Source organism: Nanorana parkeri, unplaced genomic scaffold (genome assembly GCF_000935625.1).
Source record: "Nanorana parkeri isolate BGI_ZX_2015 unplaced genomic scaffold, ASM93562v1 scaffold1242, whole genome shotgun sequence".
NCBI lineage: Eukaryota > Metazoa > Chordata > Amphibia > Anura > Dicroglossidae > Nanorana > Nanorana parkeri.
Window position 1 is genome coordinate 464,574 of NW_017307510.1, and position 25,727 is coordinate 490,300.

Below are 25,727 nucleotides of genomic sequence, written 5' to 3' on the forward strand. Positions count from 1 at the left end.
GCATTTCCTCTGTCCCCCCTTCCCCAGTGATCAGACTGATGCAGACAGGAGGACTCATTTCCTCTGTCTCCCCTCCCCCAGTGATCAAGCAGGAGGAAGCATTCTCCTGCAGGCAGGAGGTGGCATTTATTCGATCTCCTCTTCCCCCCAGTAATCAGACTGCAACACTGTAACTGTAGCAAGTCACAAGGTGAGAGGTTGCTGCATGCTGCTGTCTGTGTCCCCTCTGATCCCTGCTGCTTTTCCCCCTGCCTGAATCGGCAGAGGCAGTGGGGATTGGAGAGGGCACAGGTCCCAGCGGGGAGGAGAAAGCGGTCAGGAGGCTGAGTGGGGCGGTCCGTGAAGGAGAGCTGCGGGACCATCAGTAAATATGTGAAATATTTGCTGATCGTTCCCTGTAATATTCAAACATTGCTGTGATCAGTGCTCACTATGATGTTTGTAAATATAATTGAGGACATATTATTCAGATACTGGGTCCCCAATTGGGAATGAACAGGATGTGCGCTACATCACTTCCTGTTCATTCATGATTGTGGACATTGTATCTGTTTACTATCTCCTCGTTTTTATGAATGAACAGGAAGCCGCTGTACTGAGAGCTTCCTGTTCATTGCGGGGGCTGCAGAAAAAGAGATTGAGGACTCTGTTCCCAATGTCTTTTTCTATTTTAAAAGGGAAATATCAGGGGTTGGTGTAGACCCCTGATATTTCCCTGCACTAAAGGAAAAAAAAATTAAAGTTAATTAAATAGCCCCCCCCCCCCCAAAATAAAATAAAAATTAAAAAAGGTGGGAAAAGTAATTTTCAGTTTCGGCCTGACAAATTCTGGTGCGGGAGGTGCGTTGCGGTGCCATTCATTTCAATTACAGCCCAAATGCTCCTTCCCGCAGTGCGATCGCCCGCACCAGAACATGCGGTACCGCAATGCCATGCGTTCCAGTGTGGTGCAATTACAAAAAATTGTGCATGCAGTTTTCATTCTGAAGTCAATTTTGTTTGCAACGCGGCATTTGTGTATTTTATTTTAAGTTTAATGATGGCATTTATTTTATTTTATCCGATTCATTGAAAAATGAATCAGTCAACTAATCGTATAATGTTTGTAGTGTGCCTGCCGCCCCGTTCCCGGCCAGAGCATCCCAGGTTGCTATGGGCAGTTGCAAGCCTCCAGCTCAGCTCCGATCACTGGACGTCACTTGTTTCCAGGAGCTGAGCTGGACGCACCCTCCCCACGGTTAGCATGCACCACTGGCACCCATAACCCCCCACCCGCCGCCACCTTAGGCAGTGAACACGCTAGAGACACCCCCGGCTATAGTGATGTATGAGGGTTACACGGATAGAGTCAATGCTCTTGAGTACAAGTTCACTGATTTTGATATGCAATTAACACTTCATGTCTCTTTACTATAGATTTTTTTTATTCAATTATATTTATTCACATATTTGTAATGAGGATTTATTGATTCAGCATCGTGAAATTCCTTTTTGTCTTTACATTTGTTCTTTCGATTTTTGCTCGAGTCGTGCTGCTTTCAAAACTCAATCAGTCCGGCATATCTAATACAGGTAATACATATCTGGAAGTGTTTTTTGCTTTTTGCACACGGACTAAAAGAAGCCACAATTCAGACAATTCATCCCCACACAGCTACCTCCTCATGTATCACTGGCCCCTCCCTTTTAGATTGTAAGCCCTCAGGGGCAGGGCCCTCCTCACCATCTTGTCTTGAATTGTATTGTGATTGTAATGTCTTCCTTATATTGTAAAGCGTTGCACAAACTGTTGGCGCTATATAAATACTGCATAATAATAATAATGCCACTTTACACCTAGGATATTTGTTGCAGGTGATTCAGCGCGACAAAAGGCCCAGCCCCAGGAATCCCATTCTTTTCCATGGCCCCTGTTCACACCTTTTGCGTTTTTCTTGCATGCCTACAAAAGCGCAATATAGTACATGAGCTACTTTGGGGCAGATTTCAGCGCGTTTTTTCCCCATAGACTCTAGAAAACGCTAAAAAAATGCGCTTTGCTATTAATTTTTGTGCGTGTTTTACCCATTCACATGAATGTGCCAAAATCTGCTCACAAACGCACGACTTTACATACGTGTGCAAAAACCACTCACAAAAAACACGCCATAGGTGTCTCTTTGGTGTGAATGCAGCTTTAGAGCTCTACAGTGTTTTTTGTTTTTTTGCTGTTTGTGTCTTCTTTTTTTTTAGTCAATAGCCTATGAGTCCATACACCTTTTGGTGTTTAGATCTGTAATCCGGAGCAGCTTCCCGGGATGCAAATAAAAATTCCCCAAACTTGTGTTCAGAGAGGAGCGTGCTAGTGTTATTTTATTCTAGTGGCTAGTATGAATGTTCAAGTATTTGCTCATAAATGCGAGTACTTTACACACTGTGACATGCGTATTTCAGGCTGGCAGCAAGATCCGTCATGAGTATTCTAATGCATGACCCGTTACACGGACACATTACGGAGTATGCAGATGACAGGTCCACTTTAAAATATTTTGCTCTGTATGTCCAGCCGATGTCTGTGTATATTTGCCACAGCCTATCCCACCTCAAACTAACCACTGAACCATTACGTTCTCAAACAATTCATCCCCACACAGCTACCTCCTCATGTATCACTTCCCCCTCCACTTTTAGACTGTAAGCCCTCAGGGGCAGGGCCCTCCTTACATCTTGTCTTGAATTGCATTGTGATTATAATGTCTTATATTGTAAAGCGCTGCGCAGACTGTTGGCGCTATATAAATACTATGTAATAATAATAATAATTTGCTCTTCTATAGATATTTTATTGTTGATGTGGATACATGTTCAGCCCATGCAAAAAATTTCCTTAACAATCCCTTCCACCTCAGCAGCAGCAGTACCGCGAGTGCCAGGAGATGCTGAGCCTGTACCAGAAATACCTGTCCGAGCAGCAGGACAAGCTGAGCCGATCGCTGTCTGACCTTGGTGCCGGGAGCGTCCAGCCCCATCAGGTGAGCTTGACCGTCTGCCACGTCTAATAACGAAGCTGCCTTCCACCTCCCAGCTCTGATCAGGCGTCCCCCCTCCTCTGCCCTCAGTGTGTCACGCAGGCTTGCGGGTCGTGTAAGCCGCGCACAGTCTCTGAAGTGCTCAGCAGGGCAGCGGGGAGCCGAGCGTGGCTTCCTAATGAAGAGCAATTAGCGCACTGTATATTTCCTAATACAGTAGAAAGGACATTTTAATGGTCGAATCAATTATGCAAATCGTCTCGCCTCTGCGGAGGTGCAGATAATGTTTGTTGGATGTAGAGAGCAGTCCATACAAATGTGGAAAGTGGGAATATGATGATTCCGGCACATAGTAAATGAGCGCGAGTGTGTTGTATATCTTTGGGGTTTTTTTCTCCTCTGCACTGCAAGGCCTCATTCACACAGCTAAGCGCCGGCCCGTACAGATCCGTGCGGCGTGCAGGGCCGTATCAGGGCGCTCCCTGGAAGGAGAGGTGCTGCGTGTGATTTGTACCCAGCAACCTGTTCTCTATGGGAGTACACGGGAGTACGCTCGCCCGTATTGAACGTCCGTGAGCGTAGGGCAGCGTACGGCCGCGTATTCCCATAGAGAAGAACAGGCTGCTGCGTACAAATCACACGCAGCACCTGTCCTTCCCGGGAGTGGCCCGATGCACGCCGCACAGATCTGCACGGGCCGACAATTAGCTGTGTGAATGAGGCCTAAAGCTGAACTCCAGGCAAACGGCTAAATACAACAATGAATTATGTATGGGGGAGCAGTTTTATCTGCCAGAGGATTTGTATTTCGGTCCATCCAGTCCTAAGACTTACACAGCTCTGCCTCGCAGCACAGCCCGGGAGACCTGACTTCTCTTGCTGCTCAGTAACACAGGTCTTGCCCCCCCTCCACCCAGTGACAAGACAGTGAAAGGAGAAGCAGCAGACTGATGAGCTTATCTTTGTCACTCTGCTCTATAGTATCAGTATGCTTCTTGCGCATGTGCCGCTTTACCTTCTTCCAGTTTAATGTCTGCTGTGCAGGGACTGCAAGAGGTTGGTACCCTATAACAACGCTTTTATTGCCATTTTTAACAGAACAAAATGAAGCAAATAAGAGAAGTTCATTGTTGGGGTTTTACACACACTTTAAGTGATAGGTTCACCATAATTGTCATGTGACTTTTTCTCTTCCGTTCACTGAATCTCTCACCATTGGGTCATTGGACAATGTTCAGAGATTTAAGATCTCTATAGAGAAAATGGTTTTTCAGGCAGTACAAAAACTCATATTTCTCTTCTGTTTATTGGAGGAGACAGCGGAGATCCTGATCTATAACCGATGGGTTATACTGCCACCTACAGGAGTCGGACACTAGGCAAAAAAGCAGGCCCATCGGTTGAAGATCAGGATCTCCGCTGTGTCCTTCAATGAATGGAAGAAAAATGGTATTTCTTATACTTACTGTTTTTCTCCATTGAGGGTCACAGCTCTGAAGAATTCTTGAGGTTATGCTGCCGCCTCTGGGAGAAACGGACACTAGGCAAACGAAAAGCCTGTCACTTTAAAGGAGAACTGTGAGGTGAGTGATTTCCACTCATCCTCATAGAGCCGACCTGTGACAAAGAAGCTGTCACAGGCCGGCTCTATTGATTGGGAAGTGAGCGAACATATAACGTCACTCGCTCACTTTCTGATGATCTCCCTGCAGAGAGCGGTGACTGTCACTCACTGCTCCCCGCAGGCATTACCCCCCCTCCCCTCTCCGATCTTCCAGTGCTGAGTGGAGGAATGGACGGGGAAGGGGGCGGGCACTGCTGGCTCTGCCTCTAGATAGGCAGAGCCAGCTGTCGCACAGCTGGGTGGATCCAGAGAGTATTGTCGGGTTCCGTCCCGGCTCTGCGCTCTCAGTATATCATGGGCAATAGCTCGCTATATACTGAGCTTTGGGTCACGGGAAGAGGCTAGTATATGTCCTCCCGTGACCCTAAAGAGAACTCGAGGGGAAAAACACTGACCCCCATAGTTCTCTTTAAGGACATAACCCCTCCCACCTGGCAGTTCCCCTTAGTGTCTTCAGGAGAATGGATGTCTCCTTCTATTCTGCTTCATTATTTTAGTTTGTTTTGTTTCTTCGCGGAAGATTCTACTACCAAGAGCTGCAAGCTGATCCATATCGGATATTATTAAATCCTGGGAGTCTCTCTAGGTAGCCGACAAAAATGAGAGATTCAGGCCGGATAGGTTAAATCCTGGAAGATTCTCTAGCTGTCATGAAGCCGGTCTTTTCTGGTCTCAGTACTTGTGCTTCATCCTGGGGTGGTCCTGTGTTCCTGTTTTCATCATATAACGGTCAGGCCAGTAATATCTAGAGATTCTTGTTATGTCGGGAACAGGACCGTGGAGAGACTTCCCTCTTTCTTGGGTACTGATGACGCAGTTTTCACTCAGTAAGGAGCAGTATGGTTTTCCTACTAACGCTGTTACATTGACTCCTTCGCAGGCTAGAACAGGAAGGAATTCCAGTCATCATTGTCACACCAGACTGGCCTCGCAGGGTGTGGTATGCCGATTTGGTTTATCTTTTGGAAGACGATCTCTGGCTAATTCCAGATTGGCCAGATCTCTTGTCTCGGCGGTCAATCTTCTACCTTTCTTCTCGGTCGCTGGCTTTAACAGCCTGGTTGTTGAAACCCAAGTGTTTGAAAGGCAAAGGAATTTCCGATTCTGTTTTTCCAACTATGCTTAAGACTCGTAGATCTTTTATCTGTAAGATTTGTGAATAAGTTGAGGAAAAGTCCAGGAGATGAGCGCTCTACGAGTGGCTGGGAGGGGGTATTGGGGCCACAGGGTGTGCTGCTTCTCAAATGTGCGCACCGGGGTGTCCCGAGCTTGTACCGAAGAAAACCAAAAGGGGAAGGGTAGAGAAGCGCCAACAACCTAGCGTGGATTAGCAGGTGTATGGAGATTCAAAAGGAAGTTCTGAGTGTTATAATAAATGGATACGTATCCATCTACCTCTGCCAACACCCTGATGCCCCAGATGCCCAATTGGAAGTGCTGACACTCCACCACACAGCACCACCTTCCTGAAATTCTCCTCCAGGGTGTTGGCAGAAATAGATGGATACGTATGCCCGATCGGAAGTGCTGACACTCCTCCACACAGCACCACCTTCCTGAAATTCTCCTCCAAAAGCCTCAAATAATTCACCCAGATGTGAGTATAACACTCAGAACTTCCTTTTGAATCTCCATACACCTGCTAATCGCGCTAGGTTGCTGGCGCTTCTCTACCCTTCCTCTTTTGGCTTTCTTCAGTACATGTAAGATTTATCCTCGTACATGGAAGGTTTATTTTTGTTTTTCCTTGGGATTTTATGTCGTGTGTTTTTTCACTATCGTGAATTTTGTCTTGTCTTCAACGCGGGGGAGATCATTGTTTCGCTCTACATACCATAATGTGTCCGATTTATCTGCCTTGTCTGACCTTTTTCAACGTCCTCTTGCCTCTAATTCCTTCGTACTCCTATTCAGGAAGTTCCACGTGTGGCTCCCCCTGTTAGGTCTTCTCTTCCTCTGTGGGATTTGAACTTGGTTTTATCTGTTCTATAAAAACCACCTTCTGAACCTATCCAAGTCCTTCCTTTATCTTTGCTATTCTAAAAGGTCGCCTTTCTTGTGCTCATTACTTCAGCTAGAAGGGTTTCCGAGTTGTCTGTTTGTTTTTTGTTTTGTGGAGATCCCTATTGGTTCTTCAAGGACAAGATTGTTTTAAGACCGCAGGTTTCTTTTTCACCCAAGGTGGTTTCAGCCTTTCATTTCAACAAAGACATTGCTTTACCTTTAATTTGTCCAGCTCCTGTTCATCCTAAGGATATTTCTCTTCATTGTTTGGATGCTTTGCGGGCTCTAAGAGTTTATCTGTCAGCCGCAACTCCCTTTAGGCGTTCAGATTCTTTTTGTTCTACGTGAAGGTCCTAGAAAAGGTTGTTCGGCTTCTAGATCCACTATTTCTAAGTGGATTGGTTAGGTTGTCATTCAAGCATATGAGTTGCGGGATAAGGTTCCTCCTTTCCCTGCTTCTTGGGAATTTTAGAATCAAGCTTGTGTTACTCAGATTGCAAGGCCGCAACTTGGTCTTCTGTTTACACTTTTACCAAATTTTGTTGGTGCCGTAAAATCCTTTCTCAGAGCCCATGTTAGGATCCAGAGCGCCTCCAGGTGGCGCTGGAGCTAAGCCCTGCAGTTTCCGTACTCACCTGCAGGGGTCTCCAGGCAGCCAGGAACTGCTAGGTACCAGACCTCCACTGGGGGGTGCTGGAAACTGCAACCCCAGTGCTCACCTGTAGGTGTCTCCCAGCTGCCACCAATTATCCACCACTTGGTGCTCCCTGGGAGGGTACTTAAGCCCTCCCTGCAGTCAGGTCTGTGGCTCAGTATTGTTTCCTGTTAAGCCCGAGTCCCCAGTCCTGTAACCTGCTTCTGTTCCCGAGTCCGGTAACCTGCTCATGTTCCTGAGTCCTGTTGCCCTGCTCCCCAGGTTTTCCTGCCCTGTTATACCCTGTGTAGGTGTTCTGTGGTTTGCTCATAGTTTTGGTTCCTTTATGTTATCCATTTGTATGTGCTTGGTTTGTGTTGTTTTGCTCCTTATAATAAACTGTATATCATGCATTCTGCCTTGTCCTGTGTGGTCACACGTGTTTGGTCTGCCTGTGCGAGTACCTGCGCAGGTGTGGAGTCACCTGTGCCGGTATCCCTGACAGTCCATTTAGGGATACAGCTCCCTCCCCTCACACTGCTTGCCGCAACAGGCGGGTGGGAGGGGTTATATTCCTGTAAAGTGGCAGGCTTTTAATTTTTTTGCCTAGTGTTCCTTTCTCCTAAAGGCAGCAGCATAACCCTAGGTGTCACGATCTGGGATCAGGCTCAGAGTCCAGTAGCTGAACCAGCAGGCAATTTGTGGTATAAAGGGCCGGGTTTGGTACACAAGCAGAGGGTAGTGGTGGAGGAGCAGGCAGATACGTAGTCAGTGAACAAGCTGAGGTCAGGAGCCAAAGGTATCGGGTATGTAGCGGGAGACGGAGAGAGTAGTCGGTACACGGGAAGCAGTTTGAGTGGATTGTAGCACAGAGGGAACAGGAAGCAAGATCAAGGCAGGAGCACAATAATCTGGCAAAGAGGAAGTGCAGAGGCATGGCTTAAATAGGAAGTTCAAGGGAGGAGCAAGGAGGTCAGAGTTCAGCATCTGATTGGGTATAACTGAGGATACACAGGAGATCAGGCAAGGAGCTATCCAAGGTTCTTAGGTGGCTCAGCAGGTAGAACCACCGCCAGCTACAGCAGAGGCTCTGGTTTCAGACCCGGCTCCTGACACTAGGTCTCAGAAATTTTCAGAACTGTGTCCCTCGATGGACTCCGAGGAAAGGATTTTACGGTAAGAACAAAATCCATATTTTGTGTTCATTAAAGGACACAGCAGAGATCCCGATCTCTAACTTATGGGATATACCGCCATCTGCAGGCGTAGAATGCTAGTCAAAAAAACTGACAGGCCCTTCGGTTCGAGATCAGGATCTCTGCTGTGTCCGTAAATGAATGCAGAGAAGATGATTTTATGGTAAAATACAAAAAAAAAATCCTATTTTCTCTACCGTTCATTAAAGGGCACAGCAGAGATCCTGATCTCAAACCGGATGCGCCTTCCAGTTTTTTACCTAGCGCCCTACTCATGCAGGTGGCAGTATAACCTATTGGTTAGAGATCAGGATCTCCAATGAAGGCAAAGGAAAGGATTTACAGCAAATGCCAAAAAATCCAATTTTTTTGTGTGTTAGGGAGCCCGACTCCAATACAGCAGCTGCTGCCTTATTGTTTTTGCGTATATATGCCACACTCTGCGTATTGGAAGCTGACATCTTCTCACTTTTTACTCGGGGATAACTCGTATTGGTTCTCATTTACAGGTTGTTCACACGAGTTACAGGGCATTCCAGTGCGGATAGCTGCTGGAACGCACTGTATTGCATCCCGGCCGGCTTCCTGTGTTCAAGGTGGGGAGGGGAGGGATGACGTTACATTTAAGTCAATGGCACCGGAGCCACGCCCCCTGCCCGCAGTGCGATCGCCCTCACCAGAACGCATGGCACATCAGTGCCTGCTTTGCAGTCCAGTGCGATTTGAAAACGGTGCATGCAGCATTTTTTCAGGCTGGACCGCAATGCAGGCACCGATGTGCCACGCGTTCTTGTGCAGGTGATCGCACCGCGGGCAGGGGGCGTGGCTGCAGTGCCATTGACTTCAATGCACCGCCGCGCACTCTCCAGCCCCATAACGCAGGGGGGAGTTTAGTATGCGATACAAGTGTGTCACAGCAGGTAACCGCGCTGGAACGCACTGTAACTTGTGTGAGCAAGCCCTCAGCGGAGTTTCTAAGATTGCCATCTGACATACGAACAACCACTAGAGGGAGACTCTCTACACCTGTATACAAAGTACATATCAGTAGGAATATGGAACAGCAAGAATGTAAATCTAGTTTCAGATGGACTCCATAATATTGCAGAATGCATGCTCTGAGACGCTGTCAGCAAAGAGTAAAGCACAACATCATTTCTGGGCCACTGTTCTCTACAAGCAGGCGGTTTTATAACAGAGAATAGGGGGAGAGGCTCAGTCTCAGGCTCTCTGACACGTTCTCCCTCCCTCCCCCCTCCCTCCACCGCGGCCGCCATCTCCCTAACAAACCCAGCTTCTCCGCAGAAAGTGCAAATGTTCCTGCTTCAATCTCATTTTAATGACACACTCGAGCCCGGCACCCGAAATGTCATCCTTTGTGTTCTCAAACCTTTAGAAAGTTGAATAAAGCTCGCGTATAAGAGCAATCAGCCTCGATAGCAGCCGGCTAAATATCAGTCTCCGCGAATAAATTTTAGATGAATCCGCTCTCAAGACAATTTGAATTTTAAATGTTTAAAAAAAAATCCCTGACATCTTCATAATGCTTCGCACAGATCCAGGAGGAGGCGGGAAAAAAAAACGGAGAACTTTGGTCTTTTTTTGGTTTTTTCCCTCACGCGGTAATCTTTAATTGTTCGCCGCCGCGCACGGAACGCTGTTCTCTTTTAATAATTTACTGCCCCCGTGACCTATAAACAGAAAGCTGCTACAGGGTCGTAGCGGCGCGGCACTCGCGGACAAGGTCCCGGAGGTGCCGTGTGTGTTTTAAATACCGATCTCGTGGAAAAAATAAATTACACCTGAACATTTGGAGAACCGTGTTCTCATTCCCCCAAGCGGTGGTTGGGGAGAGGGGGGGGTGCGAAGGTTTGTCACTGTGGTTATAAGACACGACGAGTACGTTTCTGCCTCCCGTCTGCGCTCGGGGGGGCCCCTCCAGTGTCAGTTCATTTGGCTTTTGCAATCTCTCGCTTTCGTCTCCCGTTGGAAAGGTCAGCCCAGAGGTCTCGGAGCATTTAATTAGAGCTAAACAATCTCCGTTTGAGGGGAGAGCTCTGGATGTACTCCGCGCCGTGCTACTTGGTGACTTTGCGTAGCTGAGCAGTTGCAGTATTTGTGTTTTATCAGGTGGCGGCGGAGGAGGAGAAGCGCGGTCTGCCGACATGTCAGTCGGAGATGAAAAGTAGAATCTGGTATTTGCTAAAGGGTATACATGGAACGTTGCATATTCCATCAGAGTAGATGTATACCCTTACCTAGGGGTGGGCAACGCTGACCCTCCTGCTGTTGTGGAACTACAAGTCCTATGAGGCATTGCAAGGCTGACAGTTATAGGCATGACTCCTAGAGACATGTTGGGATTTGTAGTTAACCACTTCCGGGCCTGCAATACGTCTATAGAGAGTGGCCCGCAGAAGTGGTTAAAACAAGAACACGGCTGCTGCATCTCTCCTCCGATCACTGGACCCGGAAGTGATGTGTATTACATCACTTCCGGTGTCACTGTTTACATTCCCCGGCTCCTAGAGCCAGAAGAAGAAGCTAGGGAAGCAGATCTCTGCTTCCTCAGCTTCTTTGGCGTCCCTAGGTGACAGAGATCTGAAAGACCTCTGATGTCTCCATAAAGAGGACCTGTCACACCCTATCTGCTATTGCATTGGGTGCTTGTTAGCCCCCTATGTGATAGCAATAGGGTTAGTGTTTAAACAGTTCTAAAAATTAAAGTAACATATAAGAAAAAAAGTCCCCCGCCCCCCACGTGCAAGCACATACACACGCAAACACGCGTCGGTGCGCTTACGTGCAAAAACGACAATTGCGCCACACGTTACATATCGTCGTGAACGTCAGAGCAGTAAAAGCGTTTAAAGTGTTCCCTATGGGAAATATGCAGTATTGTAGTTTTTTGCGGCTTCACGGACGAACGCAATTTTAGGGCTTGACATGTTTGTTATCTTATGTACCCGACGTGACCCCGTTTTTCATATTTTACCCAAAAATTGGGTGTTCTGTTTCTGTGCACTACATTTTAATTTAGTTTATTTTATCCTAAAAATACCAGTTTGATAAACATTTGCGCAAATACCGCGCAATATAAAATATTGCAACTAGCATTTTTGCATTCTACAGGGCCTCTGCTTTCAGAAAATATATCATTGTTTGGTGGTCTGAAGATGTTTTCTAGAGTCAGAGCCAACTGTGCCCGCCCCCTCCATCTGTCCCTCCAGTCAGGGCTGGAGGAACAGAGAGGGGGGGATCCCTACGCGGGAGGTGATTGACGGTCACCGCTCTCTGTAGGGAGAAGAATGGGAACTGATCAGCGGTATGTGATCAATTAGTTCTCGATCAATAGAGCCGACGTGTGACAGCTTTAGTGTCGCACATCGGCTGTAATTATGGGGGATGAGTGTATTTCACTCTCACCATAGTTCTATAAGTGTAAAAAAAAAAAGCGATCAATAATAATAAAAAAAAAAATTCAAGCCCTCGGCCCCCACATACATGCACAAACGCAAACACGTTGGATGCACCTACGTGTGAAAATGACAATTGCGCCACACATTGGGTTGAGAACAATAATTCTATTGCCGTCGCTCACTGTTACCTCCTAAGCTGATGAGTGCAGATAGGCTTTTTAGAGTCACCTATGTGCAATTTCGGCGTACTGTCGTTTTTTTGCAATTTGACGGGCGCTCACAATTTTAAGGCTTAGCATGTTTGGTAACCCTTTACCCGTCACAACCCAATCTTTTATACTTTACCAAACAATTGTGTGTTTTTTATATATGGTGTTTGTGTGCACAAAAATTCATTTTAGTGTTGTTTTTTTTTTTCTTTCTACAAATATCCATTTTGATCAACATTTGGGCAAATATGTGATATTAAAAAATTGCAACTGCCATTTTCTATTCTACACGGCCTCTGCTTTTAGAAAAAAAAAAAAAAATATGCTCTATATCAGTGGTTCTCAACCTGCGTAACCTCAGGACCCACATTTGTCCTTGGTCATTAAGTCGTGACTCAAGTCGCACTGCAATGGAACGCACAGCATTGCCGCGCGTTCCGGTGCGGGTGATCGAACTGTGTGTGGGGGGGGGGGGCTAGTTGCAATTTGGGTGCAATGCAAAGCACCTCCCACACCAGAATGCATGGTAGGTGCAATTGCATGGTACAGTGCATTAATCACACGGGACTGTGCGATTAATGCCCTGTACTAGTGTGAATGGCCCTCAAAAACAGTGACAGACACACACAGCCACAAACATCCCTACCTTGCGAGAACTGCAGTGGATCCTCAGCCTGGGGTCCAGTGTGGGCTGCTGTGCTGTGATAGAGCTCCAACTATATGTGCATTGTTTGTATAGATCCCATGCGGGCCCGTAGAGGTGCGGGAAGCCAGAATGTAACATCACTCCACTCCAGGCCCTCTACAGGACATGCAAGGGAGCTGTAAGCAATGCATGTATGGATGGAGCTCCCTCAAGGCCATACCTCCAGCCCACTCCACCTCAAGTCAACACTCTGTGCCGGGCAGCATATTTTGAATGGCTGCTCGGTGTGAGAATGGACAGGGCTGTGCTAGGAGGAGGCGAAGGAGCCTCTCACCTACAGAAGTGGAAGACATGCGGCGACCCACTGAACACGGTGTCGCGACCCACTTTTGGGTCAGGACCCACCAGTTGAGAACCAAGGCTCTATATCATTGTTTGGGGTTTCAAAATTCATATTAAGAAAGATTTCAAACAAAAAAACTGCTCTGGTCCTGAAGTGGTTACGTTTGTCGGGACATGGTCTTAAAATGTTTCCGCGCTCACTTTGACCTTCTTTCTTCCTTTTCTTATTTTTTTTCCTTGCATTGAAGATCAAATTTTTAGAAACTAGCGATGCACCGATACCGATTAATAGTATTGGTATCTGTGCTGATACAGAGTATCTGAGCAAGTACTCGTACTGCTTAAATGTTCCGATACCTTGCCCGATACTGTAACTTCCGGTCAGAGGGAGACTTTCTCTGACCAGCAGTGGCACGAGGAAATATGCAGCGGGCTTTCCGGCCAATCGGGAAGCCAGGCGGCGGGTAATAACCAGTCTCCTGGCTTCCTGATTCCGAGGAAGCTGGCATCCCAGCCAATCAGTATCGAGCCTGCTTCCTGAGCAATCAAGAAGCTGGGCGGCTTGTGATGACACTGTCTCCATGCCAACAGAAGTATCAGTACTCCTGTATCGGCGAGCACCGAAATATCAATATTAGAAACGGTTTACAATGTCCCAATAAAAGCTCCTTTGACAACTTATGTAGCAGTTTACATAGTTGCACATTCATATCAGTCCCTGTCCTCAAGAAGCTTACAGTCTAAGGCCTTGTTCACACCAAATGCAGAGCAGATCCAGAGCAGAGCAGGTGCAGACCGGATCAAAACTGCGTCCAATGTATTCCTATGGTATTTTGAGCTCCAGTTCACATCGCAGCGTGCAGATCCAGAGCAGGTGAAAAAATTGCGTCAAGCCCTATTTTACCTGCTCTGGAACGCATCAAAAACGCATAAACGCATGCAAGTGCCTGAAAGCCCATGTTAAACTTTAAAAAAAAGTAACCAAAAACGGTCCGGAACACATCAAAAACGTGGCACAACCCACTGCACTGCGTGTGCAGAAACCTGACCGGATCTGCTCTGCATTTGGTGTAAACAAGGCCTATGGTCCCTATTGTACACAGATACAGGAGCCAGTTTACCTACCAGCATGTCTTTGGAGAAAGACCTGCGACTTTCAATTTTTTGCGGCATCTGACCATAAGTTGTGACCTGCAGTTGCTTTTTTGTGTTTTTGGTTGGTCGTTCAGGGTTGGACAACCTTGGTACTCCAGCTGTTGAGGAACTACAAGTCCCATGAAGCATTGGAGGACTCCTGGCATCCAAAGCCATGACTCCCAGAGGCAGAACATGATGGGATTTGTTGTCTCGAGGTTGCCTACCCCTGGTGTAGATTCTACCATCCCAAGCCCCTCCTCTGGAATTCGCCGTTCCTGTTCCCTTACTGACGCGTTTGAACTGGGAGCTGTAAATGAGGTGCTTGTCCTATTTACATTTTTGCTCGACGAGAGCGCTTTTATCACTTTAATTACTTATTGGAGTCACCGGCTTTTACAAATACTTTAATTATTTGATTTTGACCCTCCGATGTTGCAATAGGACTCTTGTCTGTTCTTGTGGCGCGCTGCAATTCATCATGTGCCGTATAATGACTTTTAATAGTTTCAGGAGGAGTATAATTACTGGGTGTCCCGCTGCGTTCCCTCAACACCTCCATTACTTCCCAAGCCCGCGTGTTTTTTAGCTGGAGGAAATTAAAGGCGTTTTTCTAATCAGCAGCTGCAAAAGTTACCAGTGACTTGAGGATTTTTTTTTTTGTGCCTCTAAGGTAAAATGTTCCCCTTCATGAATGTTCTGGCTTGATGAGCTCAGAAGTCTAAAGGAAACCGCGCTTCTTCACATCAAAGCCAATTAAATGGCACATATTTCTGCATCTTTCAGGCAAGTTTGATGTTCAGCTTTCCTAAACTGTAGACGGGGGTTAAACGTTGATGAATAAGTAGTTTTGCATAAAACTGCGGTGCTGCAAATACCCAGATATGGACAATGCTGACCAGCTGTATATAAATATGGGGGTTTATGATGGCATCCTGGTCAGTGAGGGCTTTCTGATGCTTAACCCTCATGAGTGAAGCTGAAGACCCGCTGCTCTGCTTGAGCTGCCTGCAATGTGGAGGAAAAATGCAAATGGGCAGGGGTCAGTTAGGGTGGTAAAATAGAAACCTGCAGATGTAGGCCCCTTTCAGACTGGTGGCTCCATCAGGTCTACCTGTAAAGTTTTTCAGGAGGACTCATCGGATGCCCAGTGTAAGTCTATGGGCCGCTGGATCTAAAGGAACATGTGTACATTTACATCTGGTTGCACCCGGCTCCAACCAGGTCCGGAAAAACAAATGGAACGGTGTTCCATTTTTACCGGATTGGATTGTGTCAGATCAGGGGTAATCTGGGGGACATAGTCCCTAGACCCAGTCCGTGAACCCATCGCACCCCTGACCGCTTATTCCAAATTAATTAAGGTGGGTGCAGCGGTGATCAACGGATGGCAGCCGTTCTCATGCACAAAGCGAAGTATAGACACCGACACTCCGGTTGCAATACAGATGCGTCTGTCTATTGACGAAAATAATAGCTTGCAGTGCCAGGTTGCTGTAAGCAAAGCTAGTAGAGTCCTGTATGTTTTGCCGGGACAGGTCTATAATTTTGCCACTTTACACATCACTGGTTCGGCCTCACCTGGAGTACGCAGTCCAGTTTTGAGCACCAGTGAACAAAAAGGATGTCCTTGAGCTGGAAAGAGTCCAGCGGAGGGAAACCAAACTCATTAAGGGAATGGAGGACCAGAACTATGAGACAAGGCTACTAAATGTAAATATGTTCACGCTGGAAGTAAGGAGATTAAGGGGGGACATGATTTTCATGTACAAGATGTTCAATGGTGAAAGCAACAAACTCTTTACGATTAACTCCACAACAAAGACTAGAGGCCACCACCTAAAATTGGTGGAAAAAAAATTCCAACACCAGGGGCGAAGGAGGTTCTTCACAGAGCGGTTAGGGTTTGGAACTCTCTGCCACATGCAGTGATTTCAGCAAATAGTGTGGAATCATTCAAGAAGCTCTTGGAGGATTTCGTGAGTGACCGTAATGTACAGGGGTATAGGTACTCTTAAGAATGAGATGACACAGGGACCTACACACACACGTTGGACTTGATGGACTTATGTCTTTATTCAACCTCAAATACTATGCAACAGCATAATCACACTCAGTGCAACGTTTCGGGGTCTCGCAGGATCTCCTTCCTCGGGCAAAAAAATTGGGACGCTATGTAAAATCTACATAAAAACACAACGCAATGATCTGCAAATCTCATAAACCCGGATTTTATTCACAATAGAAAATAAAAAACAAATCGGATGTTTAAACTGATAAAATGTTACCATTTTAAGGACAAAATCAGGTAATATTGATGGCGGCAACACGTCTCAAAAAAGTTGGGACAGAGCTATGTTTACCGCTGTGCACCCTCCCCTCTTCTTTTAACACTATGTAAACTGAGACCAGATGCTGGAGTTTTGGGAGAGGAAGGTTTTCCTATTCTTGCCTGATCTAGGATGCTGACTGGTCAGCAGTCCCGGGTCCTCTGTCGTATTTTTTTTTCATTCAAGATGCACCAAATATTTTCAATTGGTGAAAGGTCTGGACTGCAGGCAGGCCAATTAAGCACCCGGACTCTTCTACTACGAAGCCATGCATTTAGTGCGGTTTAGCATTGTCCTACTGAAATATACAAGTCGGTTTTACACAGGTAAACAAACTACTTAGAGGTATATATCGCCGGCTGCCAAAGGGTCGAAATAATACCTGATAGTTCTGCCATGAAGGTCTATATTTAGGCACTTCCCACTATAGGGTTACGACTCTGTGTTCCTTCGGGAATAGTTCATTTAAGCTTGTACCACATCACTGGTACCCCGCGCAATGTCCACCCCAACTGATGCATTTCACCCAATCACAGGCTTAGATGTCTACGACTAAGCCCATGATTGGGTGATGTGGTAGAAGCTTCAGTAAGCTATTCCAGCGGACCCCTGGGTTTGTGGCCAGCTTTTCTTCTGTTTTGTATAGGCTCATATTGGAGCTCCCAGCGGCAAACGCCCGGCTCATTCTTTCCCCTACACAGAGCTGTAGTATACCCAATGGTCAGTTAGTTGGGATTTAATTCTACTCTAAAGAGGACGCCCCATGGGACACAGAAGGTCTACATTCTTTTTACAGCTCCCGCTGCAAAACAAACAAGATATCCATCGAGCCAATGAAAAACCCAGTAACTTACCATGGCCCGGCCTCCAATGCTTCTAGAAGCCACAGGTGATGTCACTGCCTTCCGGTGGATCTGGGATCTCAAAATCCTGCGAAAATGCACTGCATTGTAAGAGTATATTCTTGTGGGATTGTGAGCCAACAGTGTATTGTAACTTCTGTTTTTCCTTAAGCAATCCAAGGCATTCATGGATATAAAAATGGGATAAAACCTGAAAGTGGACAGTTCCATTTTAAAAAGAGGGTACACAATATATCAAAAGCTTGTGGACACTTGCCCTTCATACCTATATGGGCTTGTTGGACATTCTGTTCCAAAACTATGGCCATTAATAACACCTGAACTCAATCATTAGGTCTTGTTCACACCAAATGCAGATCCGGTCAGGTTTCTGCACACGCACGCTAGTCTTTTAGATGCGTTTTTGACGCTTTTTTTTTTTTAGTTTAACATGGGCTTTCAGTGTGTTCCAGGCATTTGCATGCGTTTTTTGATGCGTTTGCAGATCCAGACCAGGTAAAATAGGGCCTGCTGCAGTTTTTTTACCTGCTCTGGATCTGCACACAGCGATGTGAACTGGAGCTAAAAATACCATAGGAATACATTGGACGCAGTTTTGATCCGGTCTGCACCTGCTCCGCGCTTGGTGTGAACTAGCCCTTAGGAAGGGTGTCCATACTTTTGGGCATATAGTAGTTCTAATAAGTGTCTATAAATTTGTAGCCCTGTAGTGTCTATGGAGTCAGGTATTCGATGTAGGTATAGGTTAAACCTGCCTTTCCGTTCTGGCTCCTCACAACAGCCTAGCATCCTCCTTGTATCCCTGAGCGTGGAATTCATAGTGATTTCATCATCTTTGCAGGTGCGCCAATATAAAGTTTACATGCAAAACTATTCTGCGACTCATTTCCTCTCTCTCCCCCCTTCCTTTTGTTTGGCGCCTCTTCTTTAAGAAGCTCGCTGGTAATAACCTTAATAATTTTATTCGGATACGGGGAGCAGGAGCGGCGCATGGCTCCCGAAGGGGCGCCTAAGAACTTATTAAAACATTGCAAGTGTTTTTCCTTCTCGCTGTCTGTTCCAGCGGCAGCCTCCGAGCCTAAGGCTGAGCACGGCAACCCCCCAGGGCACATTAGCTTTAACTTGTTTACTGCACTGATATCTATATGTTAAACGACAGGAGAGTTCAGCTTATTGAATAATTTAAAATTCTGCTCTAATTGGTGTCGTATGACCTGGAAAAGGCCACGGATGACGCCCCGGGCACGCTGCAAAATGCTCATGAATAATTCACAGCCGAGATCATTCGTTGTATTTTTTTTTTTCCCCGGCGTGTCTTGTTGAAGGCAGAAGTTTGCACTCAATAAAGGATAATTCAACACCTGTAAGTCTTTAGTTGTGAAACTCCAAGGTAATCTACCTTGATGATCTTCCCGAGGAAGGCGCCAACTTGTTCTTCATAATGACACCGAGGAGATTGTCGGCCATTTATACAGAGCAGGCCGTTGGCATGCTTTGCTTTGCAGCTGTTAGGAGCAAAACTTGCATTCCCAGGCTCTGGCCTCCATAGGTTGATCTAAACGTGTCCCACAATATGGCTGCAGCAATGTCAAGGGTTAAAGATGAGCCTGGGCTTGGTGCGAGCCCAGTTCACTTGAGTTCACCCAGGCCCAGTTTAGGGCCGGTGCGCACCTGGGCGATACGTGACAACGCGACAATCGTGCACGATACAGCGCGGTCACAGTCGCCACAATAGGTTGGACTTGATGGACCTATGTCTTTATTCAACCTCAAATACTATGTAACACCTCAGTCGCTAAAAGAGCCGCGCGTCTTGTATCGCCAAAAAAAAAGGTACCTTTTTTTCCTGCGAATGTACCCCATTAAGACCCCGTTCACACCAGGGCGGTTTGGTCGCGCGGATTTGATGGCACTGAACCGCGAATATGAACAACCCCATACATTCCTGTGGGGACGGATCGCACGGCTGCAGGCGATCTGAACCGCCTACTGCCCAAAATGCTCCCTGAGCTATTTTTTCGTTCCATGTAGATTTCAACGGAAGCGCACTGATCAACGCTTTTTGGGGCGTTTTAATTGCGTTGCAGCGCTGAAACGCGATTAAAAACGCCCTTTTAAAATTTGTGCGGAAACTGCGCTGAAATGCATCCGCCCTGGTGTGAATGGGGCCTAAAATCAATGGGACTGCGTGGCAATTACGCACAACCCCCGGGACGCACGTCCCGGATTGCTCAGGTCTTCACCGGTCCTAAAACTGTGACTGCCACTCCACCCTGCCGGCCCAGTCAGTTGCGGCAGATGCAGCGGGGGTATTCCCTACCCCTTTGTGACCTATAGGTGCGAGGTGGGGAATGCGTTTCTCTGCAACGGATTGGGCCGGGTGAAGGGGGTGGCATTCAGTTTTGAGCAGGCTTGGGTGAACCGGGATGGAAGAGATTGTGTGATCTTGGCTGCTCTGTAGTAGTCGCCTGGAAAGTTTTGCGGCCTTGTCTAGCTGTTGGCGCTGTAGTTTTCTTTTCTGTGACTTAACGGATCTGTGCTTGCTTTCGCTGTGCTCGGCTGTACCATTCAATCTCTCATGTGTGCACACGTTGGCAGTCGGCTGTAGCGTCTGAAGCCAAGGACTGTGGTTGTGTTTTGCAAGTGGTCGGTGCCCAGTCACCGTGTCACGAAAATCGCAGGTTATGCATCTCTGCCCTACAGCAGAAGTTTTGAAAATGATTTGATGCCGAAATCCAGCCTGGGATAAATACCTAATAATAATCCACTTTTGTGTTCATTTAACCCCTTCATGACTGAGGCCTTTTTTCAATTTTTTTGCACCCATGTTATATTCCACATTTTAGGCCTGAAAATTACTTAAAACCCCCAAACATTATATATTTTCTGAATGCCAAGACCCTATACAATATAATGGTGGTAGTTGCAAATTCTTATGTTTGCGCAATATTAGCGCAACTCCTTTTATTAAACCCCAACATTTAGTGACAAATTTAAATGCCCCAGAACACAATAAAATACCCATTTTTTTAATGAATATAAAAGATGAGGTTACAACGAGTAAAACGATACCCAACATGCCCAGTTTACAAATTGCGTGCGTCCGTGAAACAGCAAATAACTGCAGTACCCCAAAAAGTCCATAGACGCTTTAAAAGCCCCCACAGGTCATCAATTTAGAGATACCCCAAAATACTGGCCCTAGAATTATTGCTCTCACTCCGGCGTGCGCGGCGATACCCAACATGTGTAGCGCGTTCGTCGTTTTCATACGTAGGCGCACCCGACGCGTGTTTACGTGGCGACGCGCATGCTCGCGGGGGACTTTAAAAAATTTTTTTACATTATTTTTAGATTTATTTTATTCAATTTTAATTTAAAAAACTGTTTTTTTTTTAAACTTTACTTTGACTGCTATCACATGGGGGGGGAGCGACGTACACTGTACGTCGTCAGTCACGAAGGGGTTAAAATTGATCTCCAGGTAAAGAAAAGGACTTACCTTTCAGTGGAGCTACCCCTGCACCTCAAGGGGCAAGTGCTCAGTCACACTAGATGCAGTGCGTTCCTGCCCGATTTTGGCCAGAACGCACTGCCTCGCATTGCGGCCGGCTCACTTTTTAGTGGGGCAGGAGGGGGTTGGGCGGGCCATTCAAGTGACTGGCGCCGTAGCCGCGCCCTCCGGCCGCAATGCGATCCGCCGCATGGGATCGCAAGGCACATTGTGCCTGCGTTCCAGCCCTGTCCGGTGCGATTAAAATAGTGCTTGCAGCATTTTGATCGCATCGCACAGGATCGGAAGTAAAAAATACAAATATTTAATAAACATTGAATTAAATCAAAATGAATATACAAAAATGTAAAAAGTTTATAAAAAATAATAAAATATTTTTTTGAAAAAATTTAAATAAAAAACATTTTCGGTCTGACAATTTTTTTTAATTTCGGTTTTGGAATTTCCATTTTGGTGCACCTCCTAGAAAACAAAACAATTTAATGCAGCTCTGTCATCATTAACACGGAATGAAATTTGATTTTTTATAAATGCCAGCAGTGTATTACCTGATTGTAATTTGGTATCAGCCTCTTATAGTCCTTGTACAGCAGAGCTTAGACTAGGGAAGGGAGGAGCAGCATGAGGAGCATGTCAGTTGTGCTCCTGTAGTAACAAGGAACATGCTGATAGGAGGGAGCAGAGTGGCAGGAGGGAGCAGAGTGGCAGAGATTAGATCATCAGTCTGCTGCTTCTTCTTTCACTGCCCAGACCTGTAAGCGTTACTTAACTGTAGTGAGAAAAGAAATCGGGTCGCCTGCCCTGCCAGAGATGTCTGTGCTGTGTGACAGAGATGTGTAAATCTCATGACTGGATAGACAGAAATACAAGTCCTTTGCAATGTGGGACAGTTGGCCTGGAGTTCAGCTTTAAAGGAGAACTATGAGGCCCCGTTCACACTGAGCGATTTATTGCGCGGTAATTCCCCACGATATCGCGGCTATTTACCGCGCGATATCGCTCTCCAATGCTTGGCAATGGGGCAAAGGGTCCTGCTGTCGCGGGTCGTGCGTCGCTACAGCAGGACCCTTTTTGGAGTGGATTTTGCCACTATTCTAGCTTGCTCAATGCAAGCATTTGCGCGATATCGCGCAAAATGCAAATCGCGCGATTTGCGAATTGGGCCTTAGGGGCGTGCTTTTCACTCACCTCATATTTCTACCCGACCTGTGACAATGAGACTGTCACAGGTCGGCTCATTAGATCGGGAGGTGAGCGAACACATACCGGCGTTTGCTCACCTCTCGATCCTGTCACGGCTCTCTGGCGTGACAGGGGAGTGACTAGATTCCCCCCTCCCCTCTCCAATCCTCCAGCGCTGACTGGCGAAACGGACGGGGGAGGGGGCGGGTACAGCTGGCTCTGCATTAACAATAACCAAATAACAAATCGTGCAAGTATATATTGTTTGGGGAAGTGCTGTTAGAGTTTGTTTTTTGCTTTTTTTTTTTTATTTTTAACCATTTATCTTTTTTTCTTTGTTCCTAAAAGGTGCCAAAAATTAACCGACAGCCAAAGGAAAAAGAACTGAATGGGTCTTACCTCGCTCCACGCAATAAACAGAGCAGCGAATTGGAAAGCTTGTGCTCCGTAGCGGCACACCCATGCTGTAGAACGGACCCCGCCTCTGGATGTGGTTTCCATTGCCACCCAGACGGGTACCCTTTGGACAGTTGCGCACGGAGGAAATGCTGCAGTTCCGATATCGCCGACTTACACTATCCGGACGTGACACACGGCCACCACTGCAGCAGTGCATTAGATCAGCCTCTGTCCCATTGCTGCTGGCACCGACCGGCACAGAGCGCCCGCGCGAGAGGTCCGACAGAATTGTCGCTTACAAGGCGTCCGGAAGATTCCTCCTTTTCCAGTCTCTCCGCCACGTCTGGCTTAAGCAATGGGGTTGTCGTACGTCCAAAGGAGTCGGCGGTGTCAGAGCAGAGGAAACACGAATTAATGTTGCAGAAGATGGAGCTTGAGGTGGAGAAAGAGCGGCTGCAGCAGCTACTGGAGCAACACGAAGCCAAACTGCTTGAGAAGCAGCAGGAACTACTGCAGACCAAGATGGAGCCTGAAAGGTGACATTTTACTGATCTCCTTGTCGTGTTCTGTCGGTTTACATGTGTACATATAGATTGCTGGTTGAGGAGTAGTGTGGTGAGTTTGGTCAACTGGTATGCAGTCCTAGAAAGTCATATTTGCTTGCCGTGATGGTTTCCAACAAAACTATAGCCCCCCATAATTCTGGGGAGCCTTGCGCTTAACCTCCTGCTGCCACGGGAGCGGGCAGGGAGCACACTGACTCCTGCCGCTCAACCACATGCAGTGTGCCTTGCCAGACAAGCGCTCCTCCCCAATCTCTGCCTGTGATCTCCTGTGTGCTGCTGCTTTCCCCCCACCGCTTCTGTGTCCCCCAATATTTCCTTGTGCTCTCCCCCGGCTTTGTCCCAGCCACTATGCCTCTGTGTCCACCATTACCCACCCTCCACACTTTTCTCCTAGACTGTTCCCACCTCTCTCGACAATTCCCCCCCTTTCCCACCACCAGTAAGCAAGCGCACACTGGGATTATCAGATGTGCCGGATGGTGAGCAGGGGGTGGGAGGGTTCATAGACATGTCCGACATGCATACCAACCCTTTGAATTAACTCAGCAATGTCTGTGAAGGTTCTCTTTCATCCACGTCATGGGATATCTGTAAAATATAAATCAAGGCAACTGTATTTTTTCTTGAAGAAGTTTCACTGCTCATCCGTCCAGCTTTCTCAATTAGGAATGACCAGCGAATTGCTTGTATGGGGTAACGATCGGTCCCCCCCGCCGTTGTCCCGCTGATCCCGGGCTCCGCTGTGCGAGCCCGGGATCAACATGTCGGCTGTGTCACAGGGGATCAGAGGGAGATCGTTACACGAGCTCCCTCCGATCCCCTCTCCTCTGCAAGAATGCGGAAGCGTTGTATAATACATCACTTCCGCATTCTTGTGTCACTCTCCAGCTTCAGAAGCTGATGGAGCAGATCTGTGCTTTATCAGCTTCTTTTGGGCGGTCCTAGGTGACATTAGGGGTCTTGGAGACCCCCTAAGAGGACCTGTCACATATTTTGCTATCACATAAGGGGGTTTTATTATAGCAATAAAGTTTAGTGGAAAAAAAATTAAAGTTCCCCTCCCCAAAATTTAAAGTTACACATAAAAAAGAATAAAAAAAACAAAACATTTTTTAAAGTCCCCACCCATACATACACGCATGCAAACATGCGTCGGGGGCGCATACGTGCAAAAACGACGATTGTGCCCATTACGCCGCACATGTTACATATCGCCGCGAACGTCGCAGTGAGAGCAATAATTTTAGGGCCATCAATCACTGATAACACTAAACTGATGAGCGGTAACAGCTTTTAAAGCGTCGCCTACGGCCAATTTTAGGTATGGTAGTTTTCTGCGATTTTCGCGGGCGCGCGCAATTTTAAAGCTTGACATGTTTGGTGTCTATTTACCCGATGTGACCGTGTCTTTTATATTTTACCAAAAAAACTGGGTAATAATGTTTCCTAACATAATGTAAAAAAAAAAATTTTTTTCCCCCAAAATTTTCAGTATAGTAAAAAATAAAAACTCACAGTGGTGATTAAATACCACCAAAAGAAAGCTCTATCTGTCCCCAAAAAATGGTATAAAATTCATATCAGTGCAGCGTTGCGTGACGGAATAAACGTCATTCAAAGTACCGCATCGCTGAATACTGAAAAATGGCCGGGACAGGAAGGGGGTGTAACACCGCGGTCAGCAAGCGGTTAAGAAAAACGACAAGACCAGTTGCCTTGTTTTATTTTATTTTTTACAGATGAACTCAGGAATGGTCAGTAGCGAGCACTCCAGTGTTCATTTATAATGGAAGAAATAATAAACAACGATTCGCATGTTTCCTACGTCTTCTGTGCTGAGCATTCGTGAGTTTATTACGGAGTACTACAGCAGCATATGGGATTCTCTATCTCAAAACTGAAAAAGAAGGCTTTTGTTTAGGCTGGGTTCTCACCTGAGCGGGTTTTTATGCTCGTTTTTCATCTCGTTTTTTTCGTTCAGTGAAACGCGCGTTTCACTGGCGGCATGATTTTTTTTTTGGTTTTTTTCTTTATTTTCTCTATTTAAAAAAAATAAAATATATATATTTTTTTAGTCTCACTTTTAAACTTCCCGCCGGCTCCGCCCCCCTGCGACGCGGCCGCTTGCAAGGGACGGAAGTCGGCAGCCACCGAAAACACAGCGGGGATCGCGGACAAGGTAAGACCTGTACGCTGTATTCCGGAGTGTGGCTCGGGGTTACCGCTTTGTTAACCCCCGATCCACACTCGGGAATACCAATGGCAACGCGCGGCAAAACGCCCCAAAGAAGCTCCTGTACTTCTTTGGGCGTAGGCCGTTTTTGTAGCACGTTCAGACGGCCTGTAATATGCTCAGGTGTGAACCATACCCATAGGAAACAATGGGATTTCTGTGTTTGAGTGCGTACGAACGCGTTACAAAACGCCCAGGCGTGAACCGGGCCTTAGACCCCTGATATATGACCGAAGCCTCTTGACGGTACTGTTTAAGAAAACAAATTGGCCCCTGTTCCCATCTGCGCATCGTGGTCACGCGTGCAAAATTTTACATATTCTCGCAGAACAAGAAAATGCGCATCCTCCTTGCAGCCTCACATTCATTTTTAAAAACCCCCCCGCCCCCCTCCCCCGAAAACACTTCGCTAGAGCTCGCTGAA

The 25,727-nt window shown here is 46.7% G+C and overlaps 1 protein-coding gene across 1 annotated transcript in view; it reads left to right on the forward strand.

The window, feature by feature from the left end:
• KIAA1328 (KIAA1328 ortholog) overlaps positions 1 to 25,727 on the forward strand; it is a gene marked incomplete at its 3' end in the record, with an annotated part of 110,210 nt that overhangs the window by 57,179 nt on the left and 27,304 nt on the right. Inside the window, exons 5-6 of the mRNA XM_018568776.1 lie at positions 2,884 to 3,011; positions 22,454 to 23,040. Of these exons, the coding sequence (XP_018424278.1) occupies positions 2,884 to 3,011; positions 22,454 to 23,040 (715 nt within the window). The remainder of the gene's footprint in view (positions 1 to 2,883; positions 3,012 to 22,453; positions 23,041 to 25,727) is intronic.